Here is a 21,728-nt window from a genome sequence, read left to right on the forward strand (position 1 = left end):
AGAGGACGCAGTTCCCCTCCTTGAGGGCTGGCGGTCTAGCTGTCAAGAGAGGTCGTGTCTGTAGAAATGTGAAACCCAGCCCAGGGGCCTTGTGGGAAGTGCCGTGTGACCCTCAGGAAATTTCGGGGGCAGGGGAGCACCCCGAAGTCAGAGTGGAGAGAGGTTTCCAGCAGAGGCCGACCAGCCTCCTGCCTGGTCTCCCAGGCTCCAGGTTTGCTCTGTCCTATGGGTCACCTCCTCCAGGAAGCCCTCCCTGTTTGCCAAGCAGGAGTGGCTGCCTTCCTTTTAGTTCCTATAGCATCTGCTGTATGTCACATTTCTGGTGCACGCGGGCTGTGTGGAAATGTGGGCTCATGAGTCTCTCTCACCATCAGGCGTCATGCGGGCAGGGCCATGCGGTGTTTATTTCTGTATCTCCGTGGCCTGTACATAGTAGGTGCTCGAGAGACTATTTGTTAAATAATATGGAGGCAAAGAACTTGAGTCTAGAGGGGTTTGGGGATCAAGCAAAGGTCTCTTTGCCTCTCAGGACGCTAGTACACAGAGGGGAGCCGGGCATTCGTGATCTCAGATCCTCCAGGAGGAACCAGCCGCCTGTCCTTCGTGGTTTCAGCTCTCACCTGGAATCAGGGCCCAGCCTGTGGTTCTCCAGCATCCTTTAGTTTTGTGATTCCCTGGCAGTACATCGTGCTCACTCCCAGAAATGGGGCCTCTGGGTAACCTGCACCCTTGTATTTTAAAGTTTAAACTCAAGGTTTAAACTCACGGTGCTAGAAGACCCGTTTTCTGCTAAAATGCTCTCTGCGTTAACCACTTCCGTGATTAAACAGCCCCCAGATGGCATTAAAGGGGTGGTTTAGATAATGATGGCAGTTTGCCGCGGGTCTTGTGCAAACATTTAGAATCCACATAAGCCCCTCTCGTTTGTAATTAGAGCGGGAGAGAATTGATCAAAATGTGACTTACATTTATATAAACAACCCTTCGACTGGGCAGTAGAGCTCTCCGACTTGCCGGTCACCTCCACCGCCTTCTACCGTGCTGCTTATTAAACGGGGTTCTGAGCAACCCGTCTGATGGTTCTCTCTGTTCTTGTTTGCAGGATGATGATGGGTCGGTTTGGTAAGTAACCCAGGGGCTGGGGAGAGGGGATGGGGAGTCTGAGGTCGCCGGGCACTGCGGGGCTACCCCAGGAAGCCCCCGGGGTTCACGCAGTCACACAGGGGCAGCAGGGCCCTGGGTGGGTTTTGGCATGTGGTTTGCTTCTCAGAGCTGTGGGAGCCTGGGCGGGGATAAGCAAAGTACGGTGGAGGGAGTGAACCAGGGGAAAAGGGAGGGCGGCGATGTCCCAGTGAATATAGAGCGTAGTCAGCTAGCCGGAGGGAGCTTCCTTATGGGATGTATTTTCGTATATAGTTTTCCACCTTAAAATCTCCAGCTTAACAGACCTTAGAGTCAGGCAGCCTTGGCTGTGGTCCCAGCTGGGTGACCTTTGGCCTGCTCCTTCACCTCTCTGTTCCCCATCTGTGAGATGGGACCTCGGGGTTGTTGAGAGGATTTTGTGAGACAATAAATGTTCACTCTCTTTGGCCCAGGGCCCGACTCTCTCTCTATTCGTGTTAGTTTCTCTATGACTGTTACTGTTAGTAATAATAAACTCTTGCTGTTCCCAAAGAACTGTTCCCTGCCCTGTTAAAAGACCCACGACCCCATCTTCATCTCAGCGAGGCATGGCAAATAAAGGGGCAGCTTGTGGCAGTGTATAGGCCCTTAGGGATGGGGAGCCCCAAGCTTTTGGCTGCAGCAAGAAGCAGCCTGAGCCAGGCTCACCGCTTTGGGGAATATTTCAAAACAAGAAGCCCTCAACCCCCCCAGATACCGTGTTCTCCAGGGAGCAGAGAGGGGATTGCGGCTGTTAGAAGGAAAAGTGGAAACCAAACAGAAGTTTCCCCCCGTGCCTTGTGAGCCTGCCAGCCGGAGCTGGTCCCTAGCTGCGGGGGCCTCGGGGTGAGGGGTGCACCCCAGAGGCACCCACAGGCTTGGCCACGGGGCCTCTGTGACCTCATGGCGATGATGGGGACGGATGGCACCGCTGCCCCTCGTGTACAAAGAGGGGATGCGGCTCTTTAGTTCTCAAAGGTCTTGAACCAGAGAAAATGCAGCAATTACATGTCCTTAAGCTTTCTTAAGTAGTTCTTGAGCCGTGCTGGGCAAATTCAGTCTTCACTATTTTTTTAAAGTAGCAATTCAGTTCTTTTTAATGTCTATTATTAAAAAACATTTAAAAAGGGAGAGGAAAGGAACCCTCCTGTGTCCAGTTGCTGAGGGCGCAGACAGGGTGGGGAGGGTAGCTCTCAGGGCGGCATGGGGTGTACAGAGTGGGCGATGTGGGCAGCCTGGCCCTGCCCTGGGTCTGGGTGGGGGCCCGTTGGGAGGGGGGCGCAGAGCACCCTTCCGTCGCTTCCCTGTCCTTTCTGCACGGAGGGGCTCAGAGCCCATGGGCCTGTCGAGGCCCAGAGTTGACTTGAGCGGGGCCCTTGGAGCACCTTTAAGTGTTGCTTCGTCTTCTGTGTGTTTTCACTTCCGTGGGCGGCATGGGCCTGGTCTGAGGCTTGGGGGGCTCGGGGAGACTCAGTCCAGCTGGGGTCTATGTGCGGCCTCCCGTGCAGAGGGGCAGAAGCTCGGCCAGGAAGGCCCTGGCCGCCCTGAGAAGGGGCCCCTGAGGGTCTGGTGGACGGGGTGGTGGCTCTTTCTGAGAGCCAGCGGAGATGGCCGAGCATCGGGGGCCGTGACACCCTGAGAGGCCGAGGAGTCTGGAGTCTTTCGAGGCCGCCCATGCTCGTGAAATGCAAACAGGCAATTAGTGGGTGACAGGCAACTCATCTGCCCCCAGTTTCGGCTTCTGCTGACACAGTCCCCGAGGCCTCCTGGTTACCCAGGCATGTGGCAGCTTCCGCTGGCCCTTCTCCCGCGGCAGCCTTCGGGGCCCCCAGTGCCCCACGGCCCTGCCGAGGTTGAGGTCGGACCCCATCACTTCCCTCCGGGGTACTGGTCCCCCGATGGTCCCTCGAGTTGGTTCCTCTGCACCCCTCAGTCTTCTCACTGCCCCCAGCTTGCCGTAAGCTAAAGCCACAGCCCTTGCCGGGTCCCAGACCCCCTTAGACCACCCCTCCTCTCTGGCCTCCTCGCTCCCCCTGCACGTCTGTCACCCACAACAGCACCCCGGGGCTCCCTCTTCCAGCTTTTTTTTTTTTTTAATTTCTTTATTTTATTTTATTTATTTTTGGCTGCGTTGGGTCTTCATTGCTGCACGTGGGCTACCTCTAGTTGCGGCGAGTGGGGGCTCCTCTTCGTTGCGGTGCGCGGGCTTCTCATTGCAGTGGCTTCTCTTGTTGTGGAGCACGGGCTCTAGGCGCGCGGGCTTCAGTAGTTGTGGCACGAGGGCTTAGTTGCTCCGCAGCATGTGGCATCTTCCTGGACCGCTGCCCCACCAGGGAAGCCCCCCCTTCCAGCTTTTGCACTCTCAGTAGCCTCGGCCTGAAATGCTCTCCCTCTAGATCCCTCCATGGCTCACTCCCTCAGCTCCTCCAGCTCCACTTACCAGGGAGGCCCTCCCTGAGCCCCCGGCCTGAATCACCATCCGTCCCCTGGCTTGCCACCCCCCGCCCACCTGCTTAATTGTTTCTTTATTCATCTCTTTGCTCACTGGGAGCACTTTGCTTTGCACCCTGCCTGCCAGACTCAGGGGGTCTGGACAGTCGGGGACCCTCGCTTGGCCCTTCGCTCTTTCCCTTCACATGTGGCCCTTGAGCTGTAAGCATCCTGTGGGCTGGAGCACATCTTCCCCCGAGTGCATCCCCAGCCCTGGGCCACACACATTCCAGGAGCTTCCAGAACAACAGGCAGACCCTCTTTGCTTGGCTAATGTCTGCCCGGGGCAGGGGTTGGGGGGTCCGGTAGCTTCACTAGGAGCCGAGCTCTCGGCCTCGGTTTCTCACTTTAGCACTCTGAGTGGGGGATGGGGGGGTCCACTCTGCACCTCCCCCAGGAGCCCCCCTCCCCCTCCCCGCCTCCTGCTGGCATCACTGTCCTGGCTGAGGTGGATGGGAGGCCCTTCTCTCCCCAGGGGAGCTGGGGAGCTGCAGCCCGATCTCCATGGCAACGGGCTTGCTGGCTGCCTCTCCTCCGCAGGCGCCCCTCCCCCTCCCGGGCTTCAGGAAGTTGGGGAGAAGAGAGGAGAAGCTTTCTTCCTCTTCTTCCTGGTCTCCTTGTAGCCCCTGGTCTCTCCCCATCACATCTCCCCATTTCTGCTAACACCGCAGCTGGATCACGCCATTCCTTGTCACCACCCTCCACAGCTCCTCACACTCCCGATGGACCCAGCCCTCTTAGCCTCGCCCCCGGGCCTCACCCTCTGGAACCCACTCTTGGCTTTCTGCTCCCTCTGCCTGGGACGCCCTTGCTCCTCCTCTTGCCCCAGCGAGCCCCGGCTCAAACGTCGCGGCTCCCGTGTGAGGCCTTCCTCTGACCCCGGGGCTGTGTCCACGTCCCCAAGCTCGGGCGCCTCAGAGAGCAGGCCGGTCACACGGAAGAGGGAAGTGGCTGGAATATCAAATGATCAAGGGCTGCCCCTCAGCCTCTGTGTTGTGGGCGGTGGGGAGTTCTGGGGTCTGGGGCAAACGGGGGAGTCTGTGCCCCCACTTCCACGGGCGGCTCGTTGATCTGGGGTGGGGGGGAAGAAGGTTCACTGTTGCCTCAGCTTCCATTTCTTCAAGAGAGTCCAGAAATTCAGAACTTTTGGACAGATCTTCCAATTTAAAAAATGTTGACTCAATCAAAAACCACTTTATTTGGAGTAAACTAAGCATCCCTGAAAGTTGAACTTGGGTAGCCACTGGGGGCCCCTGGCTGATCTGGCCGCTTTCTGCATCTTTCTGGCCTTTTTGGTACCCGTGCTTTTGTACTGTCTCTCCCAGCCTGTGCCCCTCCCGGGGGCGGGATTGCTCCGTTCATCCCCGTGATTGCAGGGTAGGATGAGAAGGCATCAGTGAACTGAGCATCAGTGACACACCTGCCAGGCAGTGGCTTGGCCCTTTATTCACCGTCTTGCTTGATTCTTACACTGACGGTGAGCCTTGGGACTGTTTTCACTCCAGCCTTATGGAGGGAGGCGCTTTGCCTAAGTCACGGGCACCAGGCTCTCAGCTGGATCTGTTTTCATTCCCAAGGCCACACACACCGCCCGGCCGTGGTGCCATCCAATCCCCCGGGCGCAGGTGAGCGGGGCGCAGGGCCGCTGGCCTCCAGACCCTGCGATGGCTCCCTGCCGCCCTGACTCTGCCAGCCCAGCGGTGGCCCAGCTAAATATACCCGGCTGACGTCAAGGCTGCTCTCCTCCTGGGGGTTTTCTTAAGCTGCATTTAAAGTTTGTGTTTTGCTTTGTAAAGATTTAGCTTTTCTCCCCCCCCCCCTCTTAGCAGACTGTCTTTTTGAGTATAATCTGACTTAGATGACTATAAAAATAATTTACAGCTGCTGCGGTAGACAAGCTGGATGAGGGAATTCTGCGGGGCTGGGCCTCTTGGTCGCTGTTGGCCTTTAGGTGAAAGAAGTGGCGTGCCCCTCCCCAAATGCACTCCCCACCCATGTGTACACGTGTGTGTACACACCACACACACCACACACACGCCTTCCTCTTTGCCTCTCACCTTCCTTCCTGCCGCCCGCCCCCAAGGCCGGGGAGGACGATGCCTGGTCTGGGCTGGACGAGGGTGTGAGCCGCCTCCCGGGGCCCTGGCCTGCGGATGCTGAGTGCCTGCCTTTTGGGGCAGCCTCGGGGGAATGGCTGGGATGCCTCCTCCAGAAGCCCCAGCTCCAGCTCAGCCAGTCCCGACCTGCCTCCTCTTTGTCATTTCTCGCCACACTCCTCTCCCTGGGTCAGGCAGCGTGGTCCTGAAGCAGGCCCTGGGTTATCTCTGGTTCTGGGCTCCAGCCCCCTCCAGACACGTGGAGGGGTCTTCCTACCCCAGCGCCCCAGCACTCCATGCTAGTGTTTGGGTCCAAGCCCCAGCAAGTAATAGAGGGCGTCTCTGCTGGCCGAGGTCCTCTGAGCGTATACCACCCCCAGGCAGCTTGGGGGGATGGATGGCTCCTTGAGGACAGGAGTGGGGGCGCCAGGGCCTTCCAGATCCCCTCCTCCCCCAGCCCCTTGGGCCTGGCAGCGACTCCCCACGGTCCTGTATCCACCCTGGAGACCTCAGCCCTCCTGCCTGGGCTCCAGGGTACAGTGGGCTCTGCCCCCATATGACCTGCCATGGCAGCGTCTGTCTAGAACCGGGCCCCCGGCCCCCAGCCAGCCCTGCTCCTGTCTTGTCCAGATGCCTCGGCCTCCGGTGACCTCACCACTGAAAGCGAAGGGGCTGATCCTGTGTTAATTTGGAAGACATGGTTGGGCCCACGAGTGGCAGTTAGAGTGGGTCGGGGTCCCTGGCAGAAGGAAGGTCCCTGGGACACGGTGGAACGGGTCACTTCAGGCCCTGCAGATGTTCCAGCAGAGGCGGACACCCCGGGGAGAACAGCTGGAGAGGGTTTCTGAGCAGGATTTCTTGGCTCTTTCCTTTGTTCTGAGCCCTGGCTGTGGGCCCTTTGCTGTTCCGGGGCTGGTGACAGTGCAGGGAACAAGTGAGGCGGTGATCCGGCCTGCAAAGAGCTGACAGTCCAGCAGATAAAGAAAAATAAAGTGTGTTCTCAAGTAGCGAACAGGTGCTATGAAAATTGCACCAGGGTAAGAGGACAGATAGCAGAAGTGGGGTGCTCTTTTAGAAGCAGATGGTCCTGGAAGGTCCCTCAGAGGAGGTGACATCTCAGAGCAACCTATGGAGGTGAGGCTGGTAAACAGCAGGTGCAAAGGCCCTGTGGTGGGCGTGTGATGGAGGAGCAGGGGGAAACTGGTGGGTAGAGTGAGGTCAGGGAGGGCGAGTGTGTTGTGGGGGGAGGTGATGCTGAGCTCACTGGACCCTGTGGACCCATGAGAGGGAGAGTGAATTTTATTCTAAGAGTGATGAGACGCCGGTGGAGAGTTTTAGTCAGGGCAGGGATGGGGAGGGGCAAGAAATGATCCAGTTTACACTTTAAGGGGCTCACTGTGCCTGCGAGGGAGAATGGATGGGAGGGGCTGGGCATGTAGGGGGAAGACCAATTAAGCAGGAAGTTGTAGCTGCCCCCCCCCCTGCCGTGAGGGGAGATGGGGCTTGTATGGGGGTGGCAGCCATGACCAGCGGGGGAGGTGGTCAGATTTATTGATAAGATTTACCAATAAGACAAGGCGTGTGGGGAAAGGGAGAGAGGCAAGGGCGCCTCAAGTCCTAGGATGTGATGGGGGCGGCTGTCCAAACGCTACCCCCGTATTGTAGGTTGAAAGATAGAAACCAAGTTAGAAGGACCCTTCAAAGCATCTTTTCCTTGATTTTGCTCCCCATCAGCACCCGCCCCTCGGTTCTGGCAGGAATGCAAAGGATTCTAGGCAGGCTGAACATCTGAGGGATTAGAAGCTGCCTGGTCCCCGGGCTGGGCGGGGATTAGAGCAGCACCCGTGTCTCCTTAAACCCTTCTCTGTGTCTCTGCAGAGCGGGACGCCTTTGACACGCTCTTCGACCACGCCCCGGACAAGCTCAGTGTCGTGAAGAAGGTGAGCTCTCCATCGGGCTGTGTTTCCCTCTGTCTCTGGGCTTTTCTTACGGCATGAACTCCACGCAGGGAAGAAGGTGGGAAAATGTTTGAAATCTCTGAAATGTTTGCCACATGGATTGAAGTGTAATTATTCAAAAGCGTAACTGCAGTGCATAAAATTAGCACCTTTTAACTCAGCGTCTCTGCTTCTGGGTATCTTCCTGCCCACCCACCCCGCTGCTGTGGAGTGAATTATCCCACCAGCACCGGTGGCGGTTCATTCCGAACCAAGGCTTTTTTTCAACGTGGAAATGTTTTTCAGCGTGTCAGCTCGCTGGCTCGTGCTAGTCTCGTTACATTGAAGCTGCATTCACGACGTGCCTGGTAAACAAGCAGGCGTTGCTAGCAGAGCTGTTCTGAGCTGCATTTGGCGCGTCTCTGTCTCTCTCCCAGGCGGGAGCACAAAGGGGAGGCCCTTCCTCAGCCCAGGCAGCCTGCTGGTCAGTCTACGGATGGACAAAACCGTGCGAACGAGGCTCCGGAGTCGGGCTGGGGAATAGCGAGCTTCCAAGGGGATCTGCCCGGAAGCCTTGCTCTCCCTCCAAAGGAATCAAGACTCCCTGCACATCGAGTTATCTGAGCATCTGTAGACCTCCCATTCAGGAAGGCAGCGGTGGGATGGATCTGAGCCTGTAAAATCTGAGCCCTTAACCCTGGGGAGAGAGCTCTCTGTCTTGGACAGTTTCCCCGCACAGATTTCTTAATGCAGGACTTCTCGGAGCCTTTAATAGGCTGACATGCTTTGCAATTCTCCAAGAGGGGGCTTGGTAGGAAGCATTTTCCAAGCATGTTTGTCCGTAGTGAGATCTGTTTATTTATTTGGGGATAGAACATATTAAATTCCCATGGAACCCACGTTTGGAAAATGTTGGTCCAGGCTGGGACAGTGAGGTTGTTAGTTCTTGAAGCACTTTGCAAAAGGCTGGCAGAACCATCCCAATGGTCCTTCTGGGGCGGAGCCGTCTTAGCATTCTCAGGTCATGAGCGACATACCCTGGGGCCTCAGAGCATTGCCCCCGACCCAACCCCGGCCACATCCGACCCCCAGAACCCTGACGGAACGCATTCAGTGGAGGCACAAGAAGAGGAGTCATATCTGCCACGATCCCCCCTCCCCCCACTTATCAGCTGTGTGACCTGGGCAGATTATAACCCCTCGCGGCAGGTTTCCCATCTGTCAGGACAGAGGCAGCCGCTGTGAGAATACAATGCGACCACCCTGAGCGAGGGCCCGGCTCGAAGTAGATAGTTGCTAGGTGGTGTTGAATGTGATGTGGAGTAATGTTGTCTTTCGGTAGATCTGACGCTAATTTATTCTTTGAAAAGGATTGCTGGGGGGACCCCAGCAATGACCAAGACAAAATCCTTTAGTTTCCCGACAGCGTCCTGCTTCCAGTCTGGCCCTTTCCCACTCCCACACTGGGAAGTGTTGTGTTCGGGGCTCCCGTCCACCTCTCCAGGTCCCTCCAACTCTCTCCCACCCCACCCACATCCAGCCCCAGTCGGAAGATGCCGGAGGGTTCGCACGTGTGTACAGCTGCTCCGCCCTCTCCCCACGCTCTCATCTCCCACTTGGCTCACCCGCAGCTCAAATGCTACCCCCCCGCGCCACATCTTCCAGGGACCCACACACTTCTCATCAACACCCCCCGCCCCGCCCCGACATTGTGTGTTTCACAGGCTTTGCTGTCTCTCTCGATTCTCCGTGGCCTCCACTGGGTGTGTATGTGGAGAATTGTGCCTCAGACTCTTCAGGGCGGGGCTCTGTCTTAGTTACTGTCTCGTGTCTCTAGCACGAAGCAGAGTGCCTGGCACATGGTAGATTTGGGTGGAATGAAAAAGGGATGACATCATGTCCAGGGTAGGCAGAGGTGGGGTTGGTGTTGAGTTTCCATGAAAGTTGGGTTTGATTACCGAGAAGAGTTACACGTGGCAAGCTTTAAACTTTTGCCAGAGAGGAGAAGCCAGTGGCCCTACGTACATATAAACCAGGGCTCAGAAAATCTCTGGCGTTTCTTCCTTTACGGACACTGTGATGGGTGTGGCCCCAGGCAGCCTTTCTCTCTCAGTCTTTTGTAGTTCAAGGTTGCATCTAGCCTACATTTAAGCATTTATCTCCCCCTGACAGGTATAGCCTTCTTGAGGGCACTGATCATTCTTCTGTAGGGTTGTTAAATACGGTATGTGTGTGGGTCACGTGTGTGCACGTGGGCTGGGGGACAGAGATGTACGTTTCTTCTCCAGCTGGGATAGATTTAGGCATTATCCCATTAAAACCAAGGGTTATTGTAAGAACATTTCGTTTTAAACACGAGCATTTTATTTTAGCAAACAGAGGAGATTATGGAAGCGTTTCATAAAGCCAGTGATGGCAAATGTCACATCTGTCCCCCAGCGTGGGAGCTGAATCTCTTGCTCACGGTTCCCGTGTCTCTTTGCTTTGCAGTCTCTCATCACGTTTGTGAACAAGCACCTGAACAAGCTGAATTTGGAGGTGACGGAACTAGAGACCCAGGTAAGCTGTGTTCTGGGCTGAAAGACCCTTTGTCTGGTGTCATTTTCAGGCAGCTTTCTGATCCCCGGTGGGCCGTGTGAACAAAGCGTGTTTGTCTAACAAGGAATGCCCATCCCACAGCCAAAACAGCCCCAGCCCCAGCCATCCTGGCCTTCGCCCAGACCCTCTGTCTTAATTTCTTGGGGCTACCTTAACTAGTACCTTAAACAACAGACATTTATGTCTTCATAGTTCTGGAGGCCAGAAGTCCCAGATCAAGGTGTCTGCAGGGCCGGTTCCTTCTGAGGCTCTGAGCGGGGATCTGTTCCAGGCTCTCCCCCAGCTCCTGGTGGCTTGCTGGTAATTTTTAGCGTTCCTTGGGTCATTAGATGTTTCATCCCGATCTCGGCCTTCTTGTGGGTGTTGTATCCAAATTTTCCCTTTTTGTAAAAACACAGTCATGTTGGATTAAGACCCACCCTAATGACCTCATCTTAACGTGAGGACTTCCACAAAGACCCTGGTTTTCCAAATAAATTCACGCTCACGGATTCTGGGGGTTAGGATCCCAACACATCTTTTTTTGGGGGGGATACAATTCAAGCATAACACCCTCCAAGGTGCCATCACAGCCCCACCAAACAGCCTCTGCGTGTACGGGTCCCTCAGTCTGGAATGTCCTGGCCCCTTCTGCTTCTGCTGTCCGTGGCCGTCCTACACGCAGCGTAGCGGCTGGCACCTAGCAAATGCTTGCTAATATCCCTCTAATGAATACGCACAAAGTATTTCTCCTGCAGTAAGTATAGAAAGTATACTTCCCCACCCCGACTCAGAGCGGAAGCACCATCGTGAAAATATGTTTTAAGCGCTCGGCAAGCATTAAAGACAAAATATAATTTCCCCAGGATTAGCTGGGTGCTTGAATTTGGCGTCTTTTGAGTTCTCAGTGCCGATTTCTCTAATGCACAGCTGATCCTTCTCAAACCCCTGGGTGATTGCATTCATTCCTTTCTCTTTCTTTAACTTTTCTCATTTGCTTTTCTAATTAAAAAAGTAATTCAGGTTCATTGTAGAAATGTCTGAAAATGCAGATAAGCAAAACAAATAAAAATCATCCCATCACCCAGAGATAATCCCATCACCCAGAGTTAGCGGTGCTGGGGATTTTATTCCACATCATTTCTCTACACAGATAGCTCATTGCGGGCAGCACAGGTCTGTGTTTGAAAGCTGAATGGTCCGTTTTTAATGTGTATATTTATTTGTGCATTGTTTCCAAGCACACTTATTTTTTTATCAGTTCACTAAAAAATTGCACATTTAGCCTCTGATTATTTGCGGCTTGAAATATTAACAGTCCAGAAGTGTACTCATTGAAAAGCAATAGTCCTTTTTTCTACTCCCCCTAAACTCTCCCGTCATCCTCTCCAGAGGTAATGAACTACAGTTAATGGTTGGATGTGTGTTTTTCTAGATGGTTTGTCTGCGTAAGTGCATTTTTTGAAATGGCAATGGATCGTACTGTACAGCTGTTTTGTAAAGTGTTTTTTGTTACTAAATAGTGTGGGCATGTTTTTGTGTGAGTGTGTGTGTGTTTCTGTCTAGTCCTTTTTGTGTTGTCTGGTCTGTCTGTCTGCGTTTGTCACTTTTAATAGCCGCCTTCTATTCCGTTCTAAGGCTGTGTTGTGCGTCATTAAACCCAGCCCTCGTGGTGGGACGTTTGCCGATCTTGTAAAATAGCTGTTCAGCGGGCATCTTTGCACACAGCTGTTTGTGCCCTTGTCTGCTTCCTTAGGATAAACTTCTAGAAATGGGGTCGTTAGAGCATTTCTCTGTGGTAACACGGAGGGCCCAGGAAGCTTTGCCCGCCTGAAACTCTCACTAGCGCTGTTGAGAACCCACATCGTCGCCAACTCTTTCCGACTGTCACTGCCCAGGTGGGCCTGCACACCAGTATTAATAGCCAGACATCTTAGGTTGAGACTCTAAACTTCAATTTGCATTGATCTCTGTTTACTCAGTATGTCCATTTTTTTTTTTTTCTATCACCACACAATATGAAGTAATATCTTAAAAAATATTTTGAACCAGTGGTCCACCAGGAAAGATCACTGGCCATAGAAATGCAGATTTTTTTCCTTTTGTGGCAAAGGAATCTGGGTATTTTTATAAATATGTTCATCATTAAAGTCTCGATGTCCTGGAAGTCAGAGGCTCAAATTCCTGCTCAGGGTGTGTGTGTGTGTGTGTGTTTTCCTTTCTCTTTAAAACCACTTTTATATTGTGGGCGTCTTCCTAGCTCTGTGATACTGAGCCAGTTCCTCTTTGAACTTCTCCCCACATGTTTAAACTGGAATGGAGATAGTGCATTTGAAAGGTCAGTAATACATGAGCATGCAGACGACGGTGATGGTGTCTTAGGGCCTCCGTGGGGACTTCCATCTCCTGCAGAGCCACACCGTGGATTCTGAGTGAGGGCACCCTGTCGGAGGACCACTGCTCTCGCGCGTGTGAAAACCGAGGGTCCCACTCATTTCCTGATAAGCCACCCCACTCCGCCTGGCCCTCACCCTCCTGGGTACCCCTTCCCTTGCCTGCCTTCCTTTCTGCGTGACCATCTCTCCCACACTCCTGTGACACGGGGTTCCCAGGGTGGGTTAGAAGATGCCTTGGAAATCAGCAAAGGCTCTCCAGGCATCTTGGCGCCTCAGCACCCACTCCCCACGCCTCCCGGCAGGTGATGGGAGCAGGTTCTTCTGTTTCCCTGGAAATGGCTCAGTGTTGGTGAGAGAGCGGTTTTGGGCGTGCGCTGGCTCAGTGTCGCCGGGGAGGGGGCAAGAGCTGCCAGTACATTCCACCAGCACTGTCGGCCAGAACAGGAGCTGAGTAAGTGACGTCTGCATGGCGTGGAAGCGTGAGCCTCGTGACAACGCAGGCAAAGGGTCAATCAGATCACGTTAAACCAGGGTCTGGAACGCTCTCCCCAGGAAGGACCTGCCCGTTCACACATTATGATCGTGTGTCTCTGCCTTGGGCTGTTTCTTAGCGTCGCCTTCCCCTTCCAGAGGACAGGGCTTTCTGATGTTGGATGCTTGTGATTTTGACTTTTTATCCTTGGCCGCCTGGCTGTGATGGTGGGGTGGGGGGTGGGGGGGCTGCCGCTGTTGCCTTTAATAAAACCGTCCTCGCTTCTGCAGGTTCTCTTTCTACCGCTGCGGTCGCTGGTCTCAGGAAGCTGAAAGCCTCCTGGGTGTCGGCCCCTTGCAGCTGCCCAGCTGTCCTGCGTGGCAGCCTTCTAGCCCAGGGCTGACCAGTGAAACTTCCTTTAGCGATGGAAACGTTCTATCACTGCACCATCCGACACAGTAGCCACTGGCCACGTGTGGCTGTCAAGCACTTGAAATGGGGCCTGTGTGACTGAGGAGCTGAATTTTGTATTTTATGTAAATTTTTTAAAATTTAAACTTAAGAGTTCTGGAGATTGGTTGCACAACAACGTGAACGTACAAAATATGACTGAAATGCACACTGACAAATGGTTAAAATGGTACATTTTGTGTTATGTACGTTTTACCGAAATAAGTCAACATCATTCAAAAAAGTTTGTAAAGGGACTTCGCTGGTGGTCCAGTGGTTAAGAATCCGCCTTCCAATGCAGGGGAAGCAGGTTCAATCCCTGGTCAGGGGAACTAAGATCCCACATGCCGCAACTACTGAGCCCACGCCACAACTAGAGAGAAGCCCGTGCGCCGCAACGAAAGATCCCGCGTGCCGCAACGGAGACCCGTTGCAGCCAAATAAATTAATTAGTTAAAAAAAATTTTCGTAAAAAATTTCACTAGGCACACGTGGCCAGTGGCTACCATATTGGACCACACAGTTCCAGAACCTGGAGGCTGGGGTCCTCACGAGTCCTCCATCTGCAGGAGGCCTCAGAGATACCATGTCTGCCCTCTGGGAGGATGGGCGGGTCCTGCCTCCCCTGCCCCGCCCCGGGGTGGGGGTGGGGGGCTGGTCCATATCCCAGAGACCAGGCTCTGCCTCCCGAGCCTTGGTCCCCTCCTCCCCTCTGGCAAGTTGTTCTGCCCTCATTGGTCTCCATCACTTTATCTGTAAAAGGAGCAGTTGCTCCCTGTCCTGGCTTATTGGGCGGTGGGCAGCGGGGTGGGGTGAGGGGCCCGGGCAAAGAGCAGACTCTTTTGCTCTAGATTCCTGGGCCCCTCCCGTGCATGGGAGGTGGTGCTGGGCTGGGTAGCAGGTTGAGGGGCTGGGGGTGTGGGGTAAGGCTGCAGCCTGCTGATTAGGGCCCAGCTAGGACGGACCCGCGTGCTGGGTGCACACAGAAGCTCGTCATCACCGGGGCATGGGAGGGTCTCTTCCTATGCTGTGAATACCGCTAGAGGAAGGAACTCAGGCAGCTGACAAAGTGAGCAAGCAGAACAGGGCAGCAAACCCCAAACCAAAGCATAGGGCGCCCTGCAGGTTGTGGATTAACCGTGCCCACAGGCCCCTGCTCACTGATGGAGTGCTCCCTGTGTGATGGGTGCTCCTTGCCCCCCCTCGCCCCCTCCCGCCCCACAGGGTACCCACGACAACCCAGAGAGTTGGGAGCTAGCGTCATCCCCAAGGTCAGCGGTCTGCTTCTCTCCACGCAGCAGCACTCCACCCCAAACGCGCAGGTCAACACATCCAATCCCGAGCGCGTGCTTTGCACCCTCGTCCTTCACCCGACTGCAGGCCCGCTCTCCTCAACGGGGATGGATTTTTTTTTTTTTTTTTACTTTAAAACATTTTCCTCCTTTTGAGTGTCTGCAGATCATTCACTGACTGTGCGTGGCCCAGAAACATCACCACATGTCCCTCTGTAGTTTGCAGATGGCGTGTACCTGGTTCTGCTCATGGGGCTTCTGGAAGACTACTTTGTACCCCTGCACAACTTCTACCTGACCCCGGACAGCTTCGATCAGAAGGTACGTGCGTGCATGGTCTCCATCCCGGGAGTGGCGCGGGACGCGCTCGTCCAAGGGCACAGTGTAGAATCCCCCGACCACTCTTTCTGGAGTCTAGCTGCATTCTCCAAAAAATAAGTACTGCCCAGAAAATGGTGTTGCAATTAGACGTGACCCTCAGGAAAAGAAGGAAACCCGTGGGCAGTGCCTGACGCATCCAAGTGTCGTGTGCCGTGTTCTCTTCGGGGTCTTTCCCCCGGGACGATGCTGGTTTTAATAATTGTGGCCAAAGGTCAGTAGAGTTGCAAATCCCTCCCCTGTTCATGACACACGGACATCCTGTCTGGTTTTCCTGCTGCTTCATGAGCTTCCTATATATACCGTCTTCAGTGGCTGCACAAAGTCTATGGAGTGGCTCTGAGGTCACTGTCTCCCTGTTCCCCACTTCTGGGCGATCAACTTGTTTCTTTTTCACTATTAAAACAATAAGGCAGGGACTTCCCTGGTGGCGCAATGGTTAAGAATCTGCCTGCCAATGCAGGGGACACAGGTTCGAGCCCTGGTCCGGAAAGATCCCACATGTCGCGGGGCAACTAAGCCCCTGCACCACAACTACTGAACCTGTGCTCTAGAGCCCACGTGCCACAACTACTGAGCCCGCGCACCTAGAGCCCGTGCTCCGCAACAAGAGAAGCCACCACAGTGAGAAGCCTGTGCACCGCAACGAAGAGTAGCCCCCGCTCGCCGCAACTAGAGAAAGCCCGCGCACAGCAATGAAGACCCAAACGCAGCCAAAAATAAATAAATTTAAAAAATAATCTATTAAAAAATTATTTAAAAACAAAACAATAAGGCATTGTCTTGAATATATACACACACACATATGTATGTGTGTGTATATTTTTTTCATTCCTGTGGATTGTTTTCTAGGAAAATCCCTCAAAGAGGATTGTCTGGGTCAAAGGGCATGACCTTCACATTTGGGATGCCCTTGTGACCAGGTGGTTTGCCTCCTGCCAGGGCTTCCCGAGGTCCGGCCATCCCTCCCAGCAGTATTTAGCGCATCGCTTTTAGAAATTTGGCTTGTGGACTGGCCCTATTGCTTGAACTTGAGAGCATCTGTCATTTTATTTTCCCGAAGCGCTAGACTGTGAGTTGGGGAGACAAACAATGCAAGCAGGTGGCAGCAGTCAGAGAAACATGGAAGCAGGGCCAGTGTTTGTCAATCTGCCCACTTCTGGCACCTCGAGGGCGGTTTGCTCGTGGCCAAATGCCGCTGCCGTCTTGCCTGCTGAGATGGAATCAGAGCAGATCAGCGAGGTCCTGGCAGGTTTGCGTCCGCGGTTGAGCGGGGAGGCACAGGGCTCTGCGGGGCCGGTCAGGAAGCAAGAAGACAAGACAGTTGGGTGACGGGGCTCATCTTGCATTTCCCGGCCACGTGGCTGGCTGCAGAAATGTTGTTTTGGAGAGATCTTTTCTTTGTTCAGATGAGTACGAAGGCTGGCAAGAAGGGTGAATTTAGTCAGGCCGTCTGGAGCTGGGCTTCTTTCCAGGACAGGCTCGGTGCAGCGGCAGGGGCGTCCCCTCCCAGCTCGGTCTCCTTCCCTTTGAGACGGGATGAAAGTCTCTGTCAGTCGCTCTCTGGCCTGGGAGGTGTGAGGCCTGTTGGGTCCACCTTTGCCTCTGATCGGGAGCCAGGAAGGGAAGGCTGCTGTAGGGGACCGTGCCCAGCATGGTGCCGGCCCATCGACCCTCGAGGAGGGGACCCAAGGGCCGCTGGAGCTCTCCTCGGAAGAGGCCGGCCTTCTGGAGGGTCCTCATCTGGCCACGTTAGCCCCCAGCTCCCACCCCTGGATTCTCTGCTTTCCTCCCCACAAGGAGTCGTGGCATCACGCCACCGCTGGGAGGTTCCTCGTGAGCCATGGTGGTTATTAACCTCCAGGTCTTCCCGACCACCTCGCGGGTGGTGGCCTTTCCCCGTTGCACAGACCTGAGCCCACTTCAGGCTGGTCCCAGTGCCCGAGCTCCCAGGCACCTCGTCCAGATGTGGCCAGGCAGTGGTGACATGTGCAGAGAGACCGTCACGGAGCATTCCCGGGCCGAGACTGCGAGGCGCTGGGTGTCTTTGCAGCAGCGGCAGGAGACTGAGGCTCAGTGAGCAAAGTCAGGGATGCATCGTGGGCTTGTGTTTTTAAACAACTGCACTGGATTTTATTTTTTATTTTTATTTTTTTAAACAAATTTATTTATTTGTTTGGTTTTTATTTTTGGCTGTGTTGGGTCTTCGTTGCTGTGTGCGGGCTTTCTCTAGTTGTGGTGAGCAGGGGCTGCTCTTCATTGCAGTGCACGGGCTTCTCATTGCGGTGGCTTCTCTTGTAGTGGAGCACGGGCTCTAGGCGCGTGGGCTCAGTAGTTGTGTCTCGCGGGCTCTAGAGCACAGGCTCAGCAGTTGTGGCACACGGGCTCAGTAGTTGTGGCTCACGGGCTCTAGAGTGCAGGCTCCGTAGTTGTGGCGCACCGGCTTAGTTGCTCCGCGGCATGTAGGATCTTCCTGAGCCAGGGCTCGAACCCGTGTTCCTTGCATTGTCAGGCAGATTCTTAACCACTGTACCACCAGGGAAGCCCCTGTACTGGATTTTAAAAAGACGAGACCAGACATCTCCGACCCTGTAGGTTCCTGCAAACAAATGAAAGGCCCCTCTGAACTGTCTCAGAGGCATGGGTACCACCGACGGCTTCTTGTTTTAGGCCCGCCGTTTGAGCCTTGCTCTGTGCCAGTCACTTTGCTGGGTCCCTTGGGCCTGTCACTCATCTTCTGGAAGATTCCACAGTGTCCCTCTCTCTGGGGGCGGAGTGTGTCCTGGAGACTCAGAGGTTATTCCTAGAAGCAAATCCCAGAAAGGGCTTTGCAGTTTCAAGGCGCTTCCCCTTCTGTCTCCTCATCTGATTCCCTACCCCGGCGAGGAATCGGGACCTCGCACGGGGGCTGGGGACGAGGGGGGGGGGTCACAGTCAGCAGGGGCAGAGCCGGAAAAGCCCGCTCCTTTTCGGGACCCTCTACTCTTCTCGCACCTGGCCAGGTGTTTGAAAATCCTTTGCACTGCAGAGAGGAAGGACTTGGGGTCCTGCCCGTGGGCTGGCTCATAGCAGCAGTGTAGGGCCTTGGGGTTCAGCTCAAGGCTGGGGGGTGTGTCACACTCTGCGATCACGGTCAGGGAGGCGACCCCACATCCTCATCCGGAGCTGTTTGCTGTTCTTTGTGCCCAGTCCGTGGGGCTGGGCTCTGGGGGTGCTTCTCTGCCAGGGCAGGGAAGTTGTGTGTGGCGAGGCATGGCTCTGAGAGAGAATGGGAGGAGGATGGGGGGCAGTTTCCTATCTGGCGGTTTCCTCTGACTGAGAAGAAAGCAGAGGGGAAATCTTGCTCAAAACCAACCACTGTTGGGACGTCCCTGGTGGTCCAGTGGTTACGACTCTGTGCTTCCACCACAGAGGGCATGGGTTCGATCCCTGGTCAGGGAACAAAGATCCCCCATGCCGCACGGTGTGGCCAAAAATCTATAAATAAAATAAAGTAATATAAAAGCTTTTAAAAAGTCTACAAAGTATTGTTACTTAAAAAAACACGAGTCACTGTTGCGCTGAGCAGCTGCGGAGAAGTGGGACGTGGAAAGATGCTCCCCCCTCCCCCAGCTATTCTCTCCTTGGGGCAGGGGCGGGGCCTCATGGACGGAACCGCGCTCCACACCTGTGCTGGGGGCGGATCCTGCAGGTCTGGAGGGGCCACGGAAGACATCCGTTCCCATGTTGGGCTGACGGTCTAACCTGACGCTTGTTCCATTTCCCCCTCTTTGCCATCTTGACTCTGTCCCCACTCAGAGCCTGTTGTGTGTGTATGAATTCAGGGATCTGAATTCAGCCGATGCTTTTGGAGACAGGGCCCAGGTTCCGAATCCAGACTTGGGTGGGTCTAGCCCCATCTCCTTGAACCTTGCACCTTTCTTGGCACGGACGTCCTCCTCCGTTTAGCCCCGGGACCTCCTCTGTAAAGTGGGAGATTACAGACCCTCCCGTCCATTTCCCATGCTCGTCCCAGCTCGAGGCCCAGCCCGGTGCAGCCCTCCCTCCTGGCCGGCTCCGGGCACTGCAGGTGGGGCTCTGGCAGCCTGACTTCTGTCTCCCCACCGCCTCTGCACGGCCTGAGAGCCTCTGGTCATGTGCAGCCCTCCCAGCCCGCTCTGGGCCGTGTCCCCCATGCCAGGGCCCGGCTCCTGTGGACACCCAGCAGCCCGTGGCTTCCTTTGCTTCTCTGAGCGCGGCCCGGTGCCACTGTGGCCTGGTTTCTTCCTTGCCGTACCCCAAGCTCTTGTGGGCTTGACTAGCTGAGAGTTATTTTGCCAAACGTCTTTCTCCTGGTTAATTATTAAACCACATCGCAGGTAAACTTGTTAGCATGTTTCTGATTTCATTTGCAGTGAAATCATGAAAATGTTATTGTTCAAAGGGTATTCGATTATGAAGAGCCCTAAAGTCCTTTCTAGCTCTGACACTGGTGATTTATTTTATTTTTTGGTCCTCCACCCCGCACCAGCCTTTGCTCGAAGCCGACGTTTGGCTGCCTGTGATCTGGTTGATCACCAGCACCTCTGTGGTTCAGGTGGACTTTAAACACAGCAGAGAAGGCTCCGTGTCTAACCTCGGTGGCAGCCATTAGCAGAATGCGAGCTTCGAGCATCCTTGGGGGCCGAGTGCTGGAGGGGGAGGTCGTGTGGGGATGCGGGTGTGTCCACCTTTCTGGGGCCATGCAGGTGAGGGCCAGGACCAGAGGCCTGCCGCGTCCACCAGCGGCCTGACTTCAGTTCCAGCGGGGTCCAGGTGCCTGCCCCTTACCAGGGCCACCGCTGTCCTGCCGAGAGCACAGCTGTCACACTCAGCTCGTTTGAGGCCCTTCTGGCAGATGGCGGGTGGCTGCTTTATGCTGGGGATGGTGCACGGGGCTGGGTACCTTCGGGAAGTGACTTGTCCTCTCTGAGCCTCGGTTTCCTCATCTGTAAAAGGAAGTCACTGTCACTTGTCATCATGTGGATGTGTTGGGACCTGGGGACCCATAGCCCTTGAGGGCAGGCTTTGTGCCCGCATCCCTGCATGTCCCAGCCACCCCCGATCATTGGCGAGGGGAGTGAGGCCCACCAGGTGGATGTGTGTTACCCTCAAAAGACTCCCTCACCCTCCCTCTGCCCACCCTGTCGCTCTGCCCAGGACACCCCCGGTCCTCGTGGGCGCAGTTACTCCAAAGCCTCCCTCTGTCCACACTTGCTCCCATCCCGTCCTTTTAGAAGGAACGCAGGGGGCAGCGGGCGGGCCTGGGACCAGCTGCGGCCCCGGTGCTAACTCTGGCTTCCTCTGCAGGTCCACAATGTGTCGTTTGCCTTTGAGCTGATGCTGGATGGAGGCCTTAAGAAGCCCAAGGCTCGCCCCGAAGGTAACGCCCTGACCCAGGTCTTAGAGGGGCTGCCCGGCCAGCCGTGTCTCTCCCTTCAGGCCCCGCACGTGTGGCTCAAAGGCTGGGCTCTGCCGACCCCAGCCCCACATGTCCCCTGTGCTCAGGGTTTCGGGGACCAAGAGGCCTGCGCTGGCAGAGCCACCAAGGCTGATTCTTTAGTAACCACTTGACTCGGAGGATGTGGCCCCTGCTCCACGGCCTCGGGATTTAATTGCCCCTCCAGGTGCCATTGCTCAGACCAGAGATGCCGCTTCACGTCTGGAAAGGATGTTAAAGGTTTACTGCAGTTTAATGCCTATCGGGTCGATGTCCTGATGCCCGGGCAATGCTCGTGAGCAGGGACGTGGCTTGGTCATGCCCCATGAGGTCTGAATGGCAGTGGAGACCCGCAGAGCCCCAGCGAGGGGCCACCTCGCTGTCATACCTGGCTCCTATGTTAAATGACCTATACCAGGAATCCCTAACGCAAATGGGCATCTGAATCCCGGGGAGGGGTGGGGGTGGGGGCTTCCTCAAACACAGCTTCTGATTTGGGGGCCGTGGAGTGGACCCTCCAAGTCCCGTTTGTAACAAGTGGCCAGGTGACACGAGTGCTCCTGGCCCGGGGACCCCACTTTGGGAGTCACCGCCCTACAGTGACGGCGTGAATTCTGGGTGGGGTGTCCTCCGCGCACACACCCCCTGGGAGGCTCAGCGGCCACTGCTGAACACCCGTCCGGGGACAGGGATTCCGTCCTGTGACCCACGAGCCCCATAGCCCTCCCCAAGCCCCTGGTCTGAGCTCACAGAGCAAGTGAGAAAGCCAGGTCCCCGACTCCCAGGAGGACAGAGCCCCTTCCCAACAAACAAGGCGGCTGGGACTTACTGGGCCACACGCTGTGCCTGACCTTGAGGGGGTGGGACAGCAGCTCCCACCTGCCCTGCCCCAGGAGGCCCGTGGTCCTGGCGCAGGAGGGCCTGTGGGTGTTTGGTCCCCAGGAAATGTCCTCGGTTGTCGTAGACCCTACACCACGCAGACTTGTCCAATGCAAATCCTAGAAGGGATGACATCCTCACC

General features: G+C 55.3%; 1 protein-coding gene across 1 annotated transcript in view; it reads left to right on the forward strand.

Moving 5' to 3' along the window:
- PARVB (parvin beta) overlaps positions 1-21,728 on the forward strand; it is a 114,941-nt gene that overhangs the window by 89,996 nt on the left and 3,217 nt on the right. Inside the window, exons 8-12 of the mRNA XM_059937123.1 lie at positions 1,103-1,122; positions 7,626-7,687; positions 10,175-10,243; positions 15,091-15,192; positions 20,578-20,650. Of these exons, the coding sequence (XP_059793106.1) occupies positions 1,103-1,122; positions 7,626-7,687; positions 10,175-10,243; positions 15,091-15,192; positions 20,578-20,650 (326 nt within the window). The remainder of the gene's footprint in view (positions 1-1,102; positions 1,123-7,625; positions 7,688-10,174; positions 10,244-15,090; positions 15,193-20,577; positions 20,651-21,728) is intronic.

The sequence above is a fragment of the Balaenoptera ricei genome, chromosome 10, assembly GCF_028023285.1.
Source record: "Balaenoptera ricei isolate mBalRic1 chromosome 10, mBalRic1.hap2, whole genome shotgun sequence".
Lineage (NCBI taxonomy): Eukaryota > Metazoa > Chordata > Mammalia > Artiodactyla > Balaenopteridae > Balaenoptera > Balaenoptera ricei.